General features: G+C 53.3%; 1 protein-coding gene across 1 annotated transcript; it reads left to right on the top strand.

Moving 5' to 3' along the window:
- Positions 7,168-10,904, top strand: ODF3L1 (outer dense fiber of sperm tails 3 like 1). Its single transcript, XM_001929275.5, has 4 exons — positions 7,168-7,388; positions 8,206-8,316; positions 9,251-9,364; positions 9,953-10,904. The coding sequence occupies exons 1-4, from the start codon at positions 7,268-7,270 to the stop codon at positions 10,432-10,434; spliced, it is 828 nt and encodes a 275-aa protein (XP_001929310.3). The 5' UTR covers positions 7,168-7,267; the 3' UTR covers positions 10,435-10,904.

Genomic DNA, 13,517 nt, shown 5'->3' with positions numbered 1-13,517 from the left:
GGTAAATGGCGGGTACTTGTGCCCTAGATGGGGTGTTGCCTCAGCTCCTGCTGCCCAGGTCCTAACCTCAGGGAATTGGTCCTCTGCCATGAAGGACATAGAACCCAGGCCACTACTGTGCAAGGGGTCACGGGCCTTTGACCCTGATTCCGTGGCCCTGCAGGTTCATGGCCAGGAGCGCCACAGCAGTGGGCCTGGGCCTGAACCTCAGACCAGGGGCTTCTGCTAGGAGTGGTCCTGCTCCTGTTCCTGGCTGGAGGCATCAGTGGGGCTCCAGCAAGTGCAGACAGCCAGGATCAGGAGGGGCGGGGACAGCTATTCCCAACAATTACACAATTCAGGAGCTGAAAGTTATGTTTGCTACCCTTGGGAGCCGGCTGTGAGTTGTGGATGGGAGGCCGATGGCAGGGCTTTTCTTGGCCAAGGGCAGGCTCTGAGCCATGCCCAGGCTGTACTGGGGAGACAGGGGCTGGGGGTGGTAGAGGACCCTCTCAGAGCCTCTGTTCCCAGGAGCAAGCATGCATCTCCCACACCACGTCCACAATGGCTTGTGGCTTCAGTGGCTGTGACCAGCTGGCTGCAGCTGACTCCTCCTGGAGTTGTGCTATTTCTAAATATTGGTTCATGCTGTTAACCCCTGCTCTCCCCCACCAGAGGCTCTTCAGCAGGCTGCAGAGAGAGCCTTGAAGAGGGGGAATGGATAGTCCTCAAAAATTTGTGAACATACCTGCCCAGGGTCTAGCATGGGGCGTTACTTTGGGGGCTGGGGTGGAGCTCCCACAAGAAGGATGAGAAGTACCTGCTCAGCTTTGAATGAGGCTTCAATGATTGTTAGGAGACATGGGTCTGGGCTGGCGGCTGGGCAGGGCAGTGGAAAGAATGTGGGGTTAGGAGCCAGAAGTCTGGTTCTGCCAAGCCTTCTCTGTGTGGCCTCAGGCGAGTCACCTCAGCTCCCTGCACCTTTCCCTCATCTGTAGATCATAGAACCACCATACGCTTGGATGCTGCCCTCCAACAGAGGTGCCAAGGCCTTATAAAGGGCAGTGCCTGGTGGTTGTGATGAGGGTAACTGTGGATACCAGGTCGTGTTCTCTGCACGACTCCCAGGAATCCTTTGAAGGAGAGGCAAGGCTGACAACCAAGAGACAGCTGGAGCAAGCTGGCAGGCTGTCTTCAGTCTGTGAGGGCTTTAGAAGCTATGCCACTTTACCCTAGGACATGCAGCTTGAATTTCAGCCCCTAGTGGCCCCATGGCCTTGGTGTCCTTGATCAGTGAAAAACCTGTGGGAGCCAGTCTTCAAGATGGGCCTCCATGATCTTCACCTTCTGGTGTTCATGACCTTGTACGATCACCTTCCACACTGAATAGGGCTGACCTGTATGGCTCGTAGGGCACTGTAGAAATGGCGTGTGATTTCCAATACCAGGTCACAAAAGACATGGCAGCTTCTGTGTTGGTCTATTCCTGTTTTTTTTTTTTTTTTTTTTGGCCACCCCCACAGCATATGAACTTTCCTGGGCCAGGGATCAAACCTGGGCCACAGCAGTGACCTGAGCTGCTGCAGTGATGATGCCAGGTCCTTAACCCACTGCACCACAAGGGAACTCCTATGTTCTGAGAGCACGCTCTGGGGGAATCTGGCCGCCATGACCTGAGGACAGTTGAGTAGCCTGTGGAGTCCCATGTGGAGAGGAACTTCTTGTCAACTGTCAGTACCAACTCACCATTCATATGAGCTGAGTCGTCTTGGAAGCAGATCTGCAAGCCCCAGTCACACTTTCAGATGACCACAGCTCCTACTGATGTCTTTTTTTTTTTTTTTTTCCTTTTTGGCTGCACCCATAGCATGTGGAAGTTCCAGGCCAGGGATCAAACCCATGCCACAGCAGTGACACCACCAGATCCAAAGCTACTGGGGAACTCCCTACTGACACCTTTTTTTTTTTAGGGCTGAACCCACAGCATGTGGAGATTCCCAGGTTAGGTGTTGAATTGGAGCTGCAGCTTCCAGCCTACACCACAGCTCACTTAGCGGGGCCAGGGATCCAACCTGTATCCTCGTGGATACTACTGAGCCATGATGGGAACTCCCCTGCTGACATTTTTACTGCCACTTCCGGGGAGATCTGGATTCAGAGTCACCCAGCAAAGCCATCTTTAAATTCCTGACCCACAGAAACTGTGTGGTAATAGATGTTTATTGCTATTTTAAGCTCTGAGGCTTTGAGGATAATTTGTTACACAGAAAGGGATAACTGATACAAACCTGCATGAGTGTAAATTGTAGTCCAGGCAGCCATTCTGGGCACATGTCTGGGTGCAGAAAGTAGGATTCTGTTCCCATGAGGAGGAGGGATGGTTCCTTGGTCAATCAATGGATCGGCTCATTCATTCACTCCACAAATATTTCTTAAGCACTTATCATATTTTAGGGCACTATGTTGGGGGCTGGGGACACAAGGTAAGTGAGAGGAGCCCTGCTTTGGGGAGCTCACAGGCTTCCCAAGTAACTTGATGATTGTTGGATGTGGGGGGTAAGGACAAGGGCGATGTCCAGGACAAGCCCAGATTTTTGGCTTGGACAGTTGGATGGGTGGTGGTGTCATTCACTGAGATAAATGAGGGACAGGGGGCATCTCATGAGAAAGCTCCGGGCATATTTGACTTTTAAATGTTTGTGAGAATCTCAAGTGACGCTGGAGGCTGATGGACGTGTGGGACTAAACTCCTAAGAAGGTCTGAGCCTGAAGCATGTACATTTAGGAATTGTTGGGGTACAGATGATGGGATTGAAGCAACAAGAGGAGATGAGACTTTCTAATGAGAGGTGAGTGGTGGAAAGAGAGAGGAAGGCCCAGCACAGAATTCTGAGATACCAACAGTTTTTTCTTAAATTCTTTTTAAACTAACTTCAGTTTTATAGAAAAGTGGTAAGTCCATTACAACTATTTCCCACATACTCTTCACCTAGATTTCTCAAATGTTGATATTTTATAATTTTTTTTTTAAATGGCTGCACCTCCAGCATAGCGAAGTTCTCAGGCTAGGGGCTGAATCTGAACCACAGCTGCCAGCCTATGCCACAGCCACAGCAACACTGGATCTGAGCCACATCTGTGACCTACGCTGCAGTTGGCTGTAACACTGAATCCTTAACCCGCTGAATGAGGCCAGGGATTAAACCCACATTCTCGCGGACACTATGTTGGGTCCCTAACCTGCTGGGCCACAATGGGAGCTCCACATTTTAAGTTCTTTTCTATGTATATGCATATTTTTTTTGCCTGTATGGATTTTTAGAAAGTTGCAGACATAATGTCTTTATCCTTAAATAGTTCAGTGTGTATTTCCTAAGAACAAGGATCTTCTCTTTCAGAACCAGAGTGCAATGATCCTAATCAGAAAATTGACATTGATACAATAATTTTAACTACCCTAAGGCTGTTATCCACTTTTGTCAATTTCTCTAATAAAAGCTTTGATTGCAAAGAAAATCCTTGCCTCTATGTTGCATTTGGTTGTCCTATCTCTTGAGTTTTGTTTTGTTTTTGGCCATGCCTGCAGTATGCGGAAGTTCCTGGGCCACCCAAGCCACTGCAGTGACAACCCTGGATCCATAACCTGCGGTGCCACAAGGGAACTCCTTTCGTTTCCATTAACCTGGAAAAGCTCTTCAGTTCTTCTTTCATGATCTTGCCATTTTTAGCAAGTACAGACCTGTTGCTTTATAGCATGAATCTAGATTTGAATTTATCTGGTCTCTCTCTAATTAGATTCAGGTTAGGAACCTTTGGTGGGAACACCCCAGAAGTGATGCTGTGTCCCTCCCAGTGCATCCTCTTAGGAGGGACACAGCATCTGTCTGTCACATTGTCAATGTTGTTAACATACATCACCTGGTTGAGGTGGTGGCTGCCAGGAATCTCCCTATAAAGTCACTGTCTTTCCCTTTGAAGTTAATAAGCTTATGCCGACATTGGTCAGGTTTTGGAAGAAGAGCCAGGAAGAAAGCCTTTGAAGGGGCAGCGGGGACATGGGAAAAAGACCAGAACATCTTGGAACTGGGAACAGGCATTGCAAGTAGGAGGGACGGGCTGGTCACTGCGGTCCAGGGCTGCTGAGAGGCCAGTCTGGCGAGGATGAGAAGTGGCCATTGGCTGCAGCTTCCACATGCAGGTCATAATTTAGGTGGAGCGATGGGTCTGAAGCCAGCCTGCAGAGAGTCAGAATGTGAAAGGGAGGTGAGAATAGAGACTGCGGGGAAATGCCTCTTTGGGAAAGTTTGCCTGTGGGCTGGGGAGAGGGATCCAGGCAGAGATGGAGAGGTGTCCGTGACCAGGGAGATGATTTTTAATTGATGGAAGGGCTGTAGAGCAGGGAGAATGTGATAGGAAGGGGCCAGAGAGATTCAAGCAAGGAGGGGGGCAAAGGAGAGCAAAGTGTTCTGAGAGGCAAAGGAGATTAGAGAATGGCTTGGTGGGTCCTCTTAAGCCCCAGGAGGGAGTTGAGAACAGGTGACAGTGGAAGCTGGTGGTTCTGACAGTGCAGTAAGAGGGGTTTTAGTCTGAGTCCAGGCTGATGATCTCTGTTTTCTCTGTGAGCAGGAGGCAGAGCAGGGGGCTGGAGGGAGGGCCAGGCACACAGAGGGGAATAAGCCATGTTTGAAATGCTCTCTGGGGAGAGGGAAAGAGCAAGCTGACCAGAGAGGAGATGGGCAGCCAGGTGACATGGAGCCACGTTCAAGTTTCGGGGGCCATGGCTATCCCCAGGAGTTTTTAGCTTCCTGATGTGGGTGGGCAAGGCAGACCTGGTGACTCAGGGCTGGGATTTAGCAGGAAAGAAGCTGGACAAGGGGGGCAGTAAGGCAGGAGGTGGGGAGGAGGTGCAGGGTCACTGATGGGGTCTCAGTGATGGCAGGGAATCTGTGCAGGGCCAGAAGGGGAAGGACAGGGGACATGATCCTGGAAGGAGGGTGAGAAGCCCAGAACATGCTGGGAAGAGTGCAGAGGAGGCATCTGGAGATGAGGAGGAGGTCTGGGAACTGGGAGGCCAAGGGATGGGTGGGGGGTCCTGGGCAGGCCCAAGTCCCCAGGGTAATGGCAAGAGTTGGGGTTGGGGAGGAAGACCAGGGCCACCAGCATGACAAGTCAGGACAGATGGCAGCCCTGAGGATGAGAGATGAGGAGGGCCAGCCTGCATGCTGGAGTCTTTGGGGAGCCATGCTCTTGGGGAGGGGATACCTCCTGGGTCCATATTAAGGAAACCAGGGACCTGCCCCACTCCAGGCTCTGGAGAGAACCAGGGGCTCTCTCCGGGGGTGAGCTCTGTTAAAGTGGGAGGGAAGGGTGCATGTGGAGCAGAAATGGGGTGGCTTGTGACCTGCTGGGGTAAGGAGTGGCTTGCTTTCCCCTAAGAGAGCCATGCGCAAGGACAGCAGGCGGGCAGTGTGTAGGGGAGGTGTCAGGAAGTCTCCTGGGGTCTGAAATGTTTGGAGACCACCGCCTCCCCGGGCCCAGGAAGGTGAAGGTCCCAGCCCCACATCTTGCCCATATCAGCACGAAGGGATCATCAGGGCTGTGGCCCAGCAGGTCCTCAGCTTCATCCAGGAAAAGCTGACTAGGATGGGGGAGAGGAAGCGGCACTGCCCGTGGCCGGAGGCCAAGCGAGGCTGGCTCAATCCCCCCCGCCTTGCCCAGCCCTCCCTCTCCAGAAACCAGGGGCTCGGCTGGCTGCCCCACGGCTGATGAGAGAGGCACAGGCAGGATCTGCTGCCTCTGGAGCGGGACCCTGCCCTCTGTTCCAAGCCTTTTGGTCCCACGAAGGGCTTCTGGGGCTCCCAGCTCACCCGGCTGGTCTGTGGGGGCCCTCACTGTGCCTGCTGGTTGGAGTGAGTGCAGAGTGTGGTTTTGTCGCCTTTGATCCAAAGAGAGTCCTGGGGTTTGTGCTCTGGTTCCATCTCTGCTGCTAATGCAATAGGAGACTCCGGGGAAGTCTTTACTCCTTTCTGGTCCTCGTTTCTTAATCTGTGTACCGAGGCTGTGACACCCTCTCTAAAGCCAGCAGTCATTCCTCCAGACCAAATCCCTCATCTGAGCTATGAAGTGGTGGGTAAAAGCAGACCCCAGGGCCCCCCAGCCTCCTGTTTTTTAGGGGTGAAGGGGTCTCTAGCATTTCCTCAGCGGGGGGGCTCATCCATCAATCTTTTGGCAGCTGGATAGCTTCCCTGCCTTTCAATGTCTTTCCTCACATTCCTGCCACCGCAGGGGGCGTTCTTGACCACCAGCAACGAAAGTAGCTTCTTCTTTTTTTTCTTTGTTTTAATGAATTTTATTTTTTCCATCATAGCTGGTATACAGGGTTCTGTCGATTTTCTACGGTACAGCAAGGTGACCCAGTCACACATACATATTTACCTTCTTTTTCTCACATTATCATGCTCCATCACAAGGGACTAGATACAGTTCCCAGAAGTAGCTTCTGGAGGCCTCAGCATTACCCTCTATGTGCCTTCATTTTTTCCCCAGTCCCTGCCTGAAATGCCAGCAGCAGGTAGTATTCCTCTAAAGATGTCACACCCTGGGATAAAAACCTGGGAAGCTATCAGACAGTCCCACCTTAGTGTGAAATAATTGGCTTGAAACTTTCCCAAGAAAAACCAGACTGTGATAGAAGGGAGGGCATCTAGAATATGGGGGGGGGAGAGTTGGGAGGGGCAGGGAGCAGAGGGCCACCCCCAGGCGGCTGTGCAGGTGGCAAGAACCCTTTACCCATGAGCGGTGCACTCTTTCAGGGCACCCACCAGGAGTGAAGAGCTGGATCTGTCACTCCACCTCTCCCTTCTCCCTTCCCGACCCAGAGCCCTGGGGATGGACCCTCAGGATGTTTAGTCGGGTTGGGATCGGGGACCGTGGGGCCCCCACTGAGTCCTCAGGGTTCCGCAACTGAGCTGCCAGCGTAGAATTTCTCAGCCACGGTTCAGGCGCCACGGCAACTGGGGGAAATAAACACTCTGGGTTTCACAGTCCAAGTTCTGTGGTGATGTCATCCTTAGCTCCAGACTGCGGGCCCCTGCAGCTGGCTGCACCCCAGCCGGCCTCCACTGCTCAAACCGGAGGACCGTCTTCCTTCCCAGCCTCCACGCAACCTCTGGTGCCAGGGAGAGAGAGTGGACCCGGGGCCTTGGGCAGAGGACCCAGGGCCAGCTCCTTGCCAGCCACTTAGATCTCTCAGCAGCAATCTGCTATTACTCCCTCTTGGGCCCCAGGCATGAAACTGCCCAAGGGGGCCAGGAACCCTGTGTTCTATGGGCAGCACCCAGAGAAGAAGGTGCAGGTGCCCTCGGGGCAGGAGGTAAAGCAGACCCCTGTGGTCCTGGCAACCATCAAAGGTGAGAGCAGGCCCCCTGCCCTGGGTTTGGGCTCATTCCCCTCTCTGCAGAGCTGCTGAGAGTGTCCCAGCCTTCTAGCCCTTGAAGCTACAGAAGATCAGTTTCCAAGCTGAACCTTGCAGGCAATACTAGCTGCTGGGAATTTTGGGGGGTGGTTTGGGGAGAGAGGGAGTAAGGGATGTGAAGTAAAGCCAGTTTTGGAAAAATGCTAGGGATTCAGTGGCATCTTTAGCCCAGCTTTAGCTTTCCTCACTTCCCTTCACTCTTATGCTCAACTGAAAGCAGACAAACTGATTCTTACTACATTGTGAATGACTGATTGTTGCTCTGTATGGGAGGTGGTTTAGCGTATGATTAAATATTTGGGCTCTGTTGGCTAATGGCTCAGAATTTTCACACTAACAACTTGTGTGACTTTGGGCAAATTGATATTTCTAAGCCTCGTTTTTCTCATCTGTAAGGTGGGAAGATTAGGAGTATGCATCTTACAGAGGTGTTGAGAGGCTTAACTGAAATAACCCGTGGAAAATGCTCCGCATAGTACTAGGCACAGAATAAACTCTCAGTTACTTGTAATTATTACTTTTCTTCCTATGCATTGCCTGTCGGAGAGAAACTGCATCTTATCTGGGAATACTGCCTTTCCCCAAAGGAAGCAGCTCGATGGTGGGATTGGTGGCAGTGCGACATCAGTGGGAGCAAAGACCGCCCCACCCTCTGCCCCCTCCCCATGTTCACGAGGCCCACTGCATTTGGGGCTTCTCCCACCTCTGATCTGACGGGCCCAGGCTCAGGGCCGCCCCGTCTGTGCTCACAGGTCCCGGGCCTGCCAAGTACCTCCGGCCGTCCTGCACGGGCTACATAGACCATGATATCTCCATGTTCCAGGAGCCGGCCTACACCCTGCACACCCGGCACTCAGAGAAACGTGAGTGCTCACCTTCCCTTGAATGGGACACACAGGTGGCCCTCTGGGTCCAAGAGGAAGCTGGCAGGATGCCAAGTGCCCTGTCCCTCTGAAGGCAAATCCGTGGGCCTCTCCGGCCTGGACCTCCAGATTGAGCTTAGAGGGGACGATGCCACGTCCAGCAGGCAGAGCAGGGTCCCCTTCTGCCTGCTTTTTCGCTGGGGTCCTTTAACTCTGGCTGCCGTGGGTTCACTTGCCACAGCAGCTGGGCGGGAGTAGCTGGGGGGAAAGTGGTGGGGGTGGTGGACCCCGAAGTGTCCCAGATGGCTTAGAATCCCCTGGAAGGGTGGGAGCAGAGGGTCACAGAGGAGCTGGGCCTGCTGGGCAAGGCCAGTGAGAGAAGAGGGTGGGGGTGTATCTGGAGGTTTGAGATATAGGCCCCTCCTTGGGGGGGACACACCCTCTTCAGGAGGAAAACCCCCTTTCTGGGACTGGGACCCCATTCTTCATCTAAAATTATCCATTAGCTTTTTATTATCCCCTTGGCATCAGTCCCTTATGGGGTGGGGGCAGACCAAGCCGCTAGACGCAGCTGTTATTTTATCTGTTCCTCTGAACAGAATCTGCTCTTTCTTTGGGCCATGCCTGAAGTTCCCAGGGCAGGGATCAAACCCGTGCCACAGCAGGACCTGCTGGATCCTTAACCCACTGTGTCCCCAGAGGACTCCTGAACAAGACCTTGAGAATGTTAAATTATGTATTAAAAGCCCCATTTTGCAGAAAATCAAGGCTTCCGAAATACCCGAGTCCAAGGATTGGGAAGGGAGCCCTCTGTCCTTTCTTGGGAGAGGAGGATCTTGCCAGGAGGCAGGCCAGACACACCCTGGGGGGGGAGTGGGGCTGAGGGAGGGACAGCGTCTGGGGCTGACTGGGCCTCTCCTTGGCTGCCCTGCAGGGATTGTGGACGTATGCAGCCCTGGGCCTTGCTATTTCTTGGATCCTAAAGTAACTCGGTTTGGAATGTCCAGCTGCCCTCAGGTTCCCATGGCAGAGCGCATCTCTAACCTGCGTAAGATGGGACTGGGGAGGGAGGTGGGGATTGCGAGGCTGGGGGATGGGGGTCCACGCTTAGGACATACGAGCAGGGGCAGAGGGGTCATGACTCCCTTCACCAAGTGTGTCTGCCGATACTGGCATCTCCCTGCGATGTCAATATGTCTTTGTCACAACACGTATGTCTTGAGGCCAGTGCTATGCCTGGATGTCGCAGGGCGATGTTATGCTAAAAGTGTTACAGGGCTCATGTCGCAGCAGCGATATTGTCATGCTAATGGGTTCACAGATTGTAGTGATTTCTGGGGTTTCTTGGTGCTGTCACAAGGACAATGACAGCCTGAGAGTGATGTTCTGATGACACTTGTAGTAGTTTTTATATGATGACAACCGTTTCATAATCCTGTTATAGGATGGCAGAAATCCCTCCCCACCCCCACCCCATAGCCCCGTACTCGGGTGCTGATATTCCTGCCTGGTTGTAGTTAAGTTACGCCAGGTTAAGCAGGACCTCAGCTCCCTCCCTGGACCCGTTGGTTGGACACTGGGGTTTGTGGCCTGGTTCCAGCCCTGAGACTCCTTCCCTCCATTCACCTATTTTCAGGCCTGAGCTCCACCCCAGCCTCCTGCCATTACCACTTGGAGAAGACCCCCCCACCTGGGGAACGCAGGGCTCCCCAGTACACCTTTGGCTCCCGGTGTCGGTACCGAGTGACGGATCCCAATCCGGGTCCCAACCAGTACCAGCTGCCACTCCTGCTGGGGCCCAACCTGCCTGCCAACCGAGCTGCTCCTTGCTACAGCTTGGGCCCCTCAGACAAGAACTGGTTCTACAAGGAGAATGTGGCAGGAGGGCCTGGACCAGCCATGCACATCCGACCTGAGCCATCCATCTACCAGAATCGCGGCCCCATCTACAGCATGGCCAAGCGCTTTGCCTACCCAGTGGACCACATGCCTCGGCCGGGACCTGGCTCCCATGAGGTCCAGCAGGTCACGGTGCACAAGCCCCGCACGCCTGCTTTCAGCATGGGCGTCAAGCACTCGCCCCACCTGTGCCCGCTGGTCATCGATATTCACGACTGAGCCCCCTCCTGGGGCACCCCCCCCCCACTGTCCCCAGAAGTTATTTTTCTATACCAAATTGAGCAACTTGCCAAGGTTTTTGAGTAGCAGAGCTGGTGCCTGTGGTGACCAGCACATAGAAAGCATTAGATAAATATTTTCATTTATTTATTCCTTTGTTTTGCAAACACTCACAGCTGCTTTCTTTGGGCCCTGCCATGGGACTACCTGGAGGCACTGGAGGAATCCCAGTCTGGGAGACGTTCTGCTCTGGCTCACCAGGGGAGGCAGCCATTTGTCCTCCAAGGAGTCCTGGGCAGAGGCTCCGGAGCGCTGAGTTCTCGTCCTACCTCTGCCACTAACGTGCTGTGTGGGCTCGTGCAGCTCCTGAACCTCTCTGGGTCTCCATGAGAGGGGAGGATGTCTGATTTCTCTCTAGTTCCTGAACTCTTCGACTCTGGCCCCTGAGAGGGATCGGCATCCAAGAGAGCAGCAAGGAAAGTGGATGTGGGCACTGGAAGGAGAGGCCTTTCTGGGTTGGGGTGCAGGGGGGAGGGCAGTTTTCCTGGGGGAGGATCCTAAGAGGACAAACAGAGAAGGTGTGTAGGAGGGAATGTAGTCTTTTATTTATTTATTTATTTTGATCTTTTTGCCATTTCTCGGGCCGCTCTCGTGGCATATAGAGGTTCCCAGTCTTTTTTAAAAAAACGGTTTTCGTATAGCTGATTTACAATATTCTGTTGATTTCCGCTGTACAGCAAAATGACCCAGACACACATACATATACACATTCTTTTTCTCACATTATCCTCCATCATGTTCCATCTCAAGTGATTAGATAGAGTTCCCTGTGCTGTACAGCAGGATCTCAGTGCTAATCCACTTCAAATGCAGAAGTCTGCCTCTACGAACCCCAAACTCCCAATCCCTCCCTCTCCCTCCCCCTCGGACAGACCATATTCTTGGTGGAGGGAAGGTGTACCGGTGGGACCAAAGGATGCAGGGGTAGGGGGCCAGCAGAGGCTCAGAGGGCAGGTGGCTAGGCTGTAGGAGATTGACAAATAAAGGGACCAATTGGTGGGCTGCTTGGAGGGGACTCAGGATTTGTCCTCAGTGTGAAAACGTGGTCTTTTCAGAATTTTTGGGGTTGGGAGAAAAAGTTGGACAGGATGGGCAGAGCCTGGGGGCTAGGGATCAGCCTTCGGAGGGGGCAGAGGACAAGGGGGCTGCTGCTGGGAGGAGGGTCTGCATGTCACATGCTGTCTTTGGAGAGTCACCTGTGTGTTCCAAGCTCCCAGCCCTGTAAGAACCCGTTAGAAGGGAAGAGGAAGAGCCCCTAACTAGCCAGGAGGGGGCAGTGTCGCTTCACTCATGAGTCCAGGTGGTGCCCACTGCCCCCACCCCTTCCAGCTTGGCTGCTTTTGGACAGTCCGGTGCCAGCTCTCCTGCTGGTCTCTGGGAAGGCGGGGATCTGGGGCTGGTATTTGTCCTTCCTTAATTCTCGGAATCCAGCTCCCCTGTTCTGATGCCCCCCTCCTAGGACCAGCCCCTCTCCCAGCTCCCCTGGCCTCAGGAGATACGAGGGGGACTTCCAGCCCTGCCCTGCAACGGATGGACCAATGGACGGAGGGACTGAGGGACAGATATGAGGCAGCGAGGTCAGCTACTGAGGACGGAGAGGGGTTTAGGGAAGGAGGAGAGGAGGCTGAGTATCCCCCAGAAATGGCTCAGGCGGAGGCACGTTTTTCTGTAGTCACTGTACTTGAAGGAGAGAGAGAGAGGCCGAAAGAAGGGGCCACTAGGAACCAGTGGCCCATCTGATGGCTCATCCTTGCAAGAGAACTACTCAGGTCTTAAATGAAAATGAAAATTGAAGAACTAACTTTGGACAGAAAGGAGCAGAGAATATCTTTGGAATATTAAAAACAAACAAACAATTGAATATTTTCAAATGGGGTTTGTAGAGAAACCCCGCTGGGTCATCCCTGACCCTGGGCCTGAAATGTCCTCCCCCTCCCTCTCTGGCCCCCAGGCCTGGGGTGTGTGCCTGTCCTGTCCTCCCCACTCTTCAACAAGGCTGGTCTGGGCAGGCTCGAGAGACAGCAAGTGAGCTTGGGGACCCATCTGTCTTGCTGCAGATTAGAAAGATGTCATTTTGCCGACAATGCCATTTATCACGGCAGCTGCGAAAATTAGTGGTGCTTGGGCTGTAAGTGTTGGGTGGGGGTGGCGGCTGGCAGGTGGCAGCAGCTGATGCTCTCCTGTGTCACCAGGTCAGGGAAACTACAGGCCAACCTCTGAGTAGCGGTTTTCTGATTTAGTGCCCAGCCTTTCCCAAGACTCTCCATTGGAAAAGTAAGAAAACTGAGGCCCAGAGCCACCAAAATAACTGTGACCCCAGGAAAGGTTAATGGCCTCTCTTTAACTAAAGGTCTAGGCTCCATCTGTGACCAAGGTCAGGGCTCAGTGTGGGGTCAGGGTCAGGGCTTAGAGTGTGACCGGCTTTGGGGCTCAGTCTGTGATTGGAGTCGGAGCTCATCCTGGATGACACCCTTGACTTTTATCAGGACTAAATCCTAGTTTCTGCCTCCGTGGCTCAGTCTGGGACAGACCTTCAGCCTGGCCCCATATAGAGACAGAGGCTGGCCCTTAACCCTGGAACTACAACTAATTCTTGGTTTGTGGCCCCAAGGGAAGGAGAAGAGGCTGGAGGATTCAGAGTGAACCTTTGAGGGATGAAGATGTTTGGAAGAGGGATGGTCCAGCCAAGAAAGTGATGTGGCCTCCAGAGAAGATAAATGGGCCCTCCCTGGTGCCTCAGCCCACAAAGTGACAGGGTCATTTAGCTTGAGACAGACCTTTAGACAAAGGAGTCCCCGTCTCTTGGCCTCGCCTCCCCTGGGGTGCCAAGAGATGACCTGGAGAAGGTCAGTGGGCACGGCCTCCCAGGCCTGTCTGAGGGCTGATCCTGCCGCTTCTGAACAGCTCAGGGACATGCTTGACCTGGCAGGAAGCCCTGGTCTGATTCTTGGAGGTCTTCAACCTGTGCCCCTAGGTACTCAGGTCCCAGACCCTGGCGTGTGACCCCGCAGACACAATCATTC

The sequence above is a fragment of the Sus scrofa genome, chromosome 7, assembly GCF_000003025.6.
Source record: "Sus scrofa isolate TJ Tabasco breed Duroc chromosome 7, Sscrofa11.1, whole genome shotgun sequence".
In the NCBI taxonomy this organism is placed as follows: Eukaryota; Metazoa; Chordata; class Mammalia; order Artiodactyla; family Suidae; genus Sus; species Sus scrofa.
This window is presented reverse-complemented; position numbering and strand designations above follow the sequence as displayed.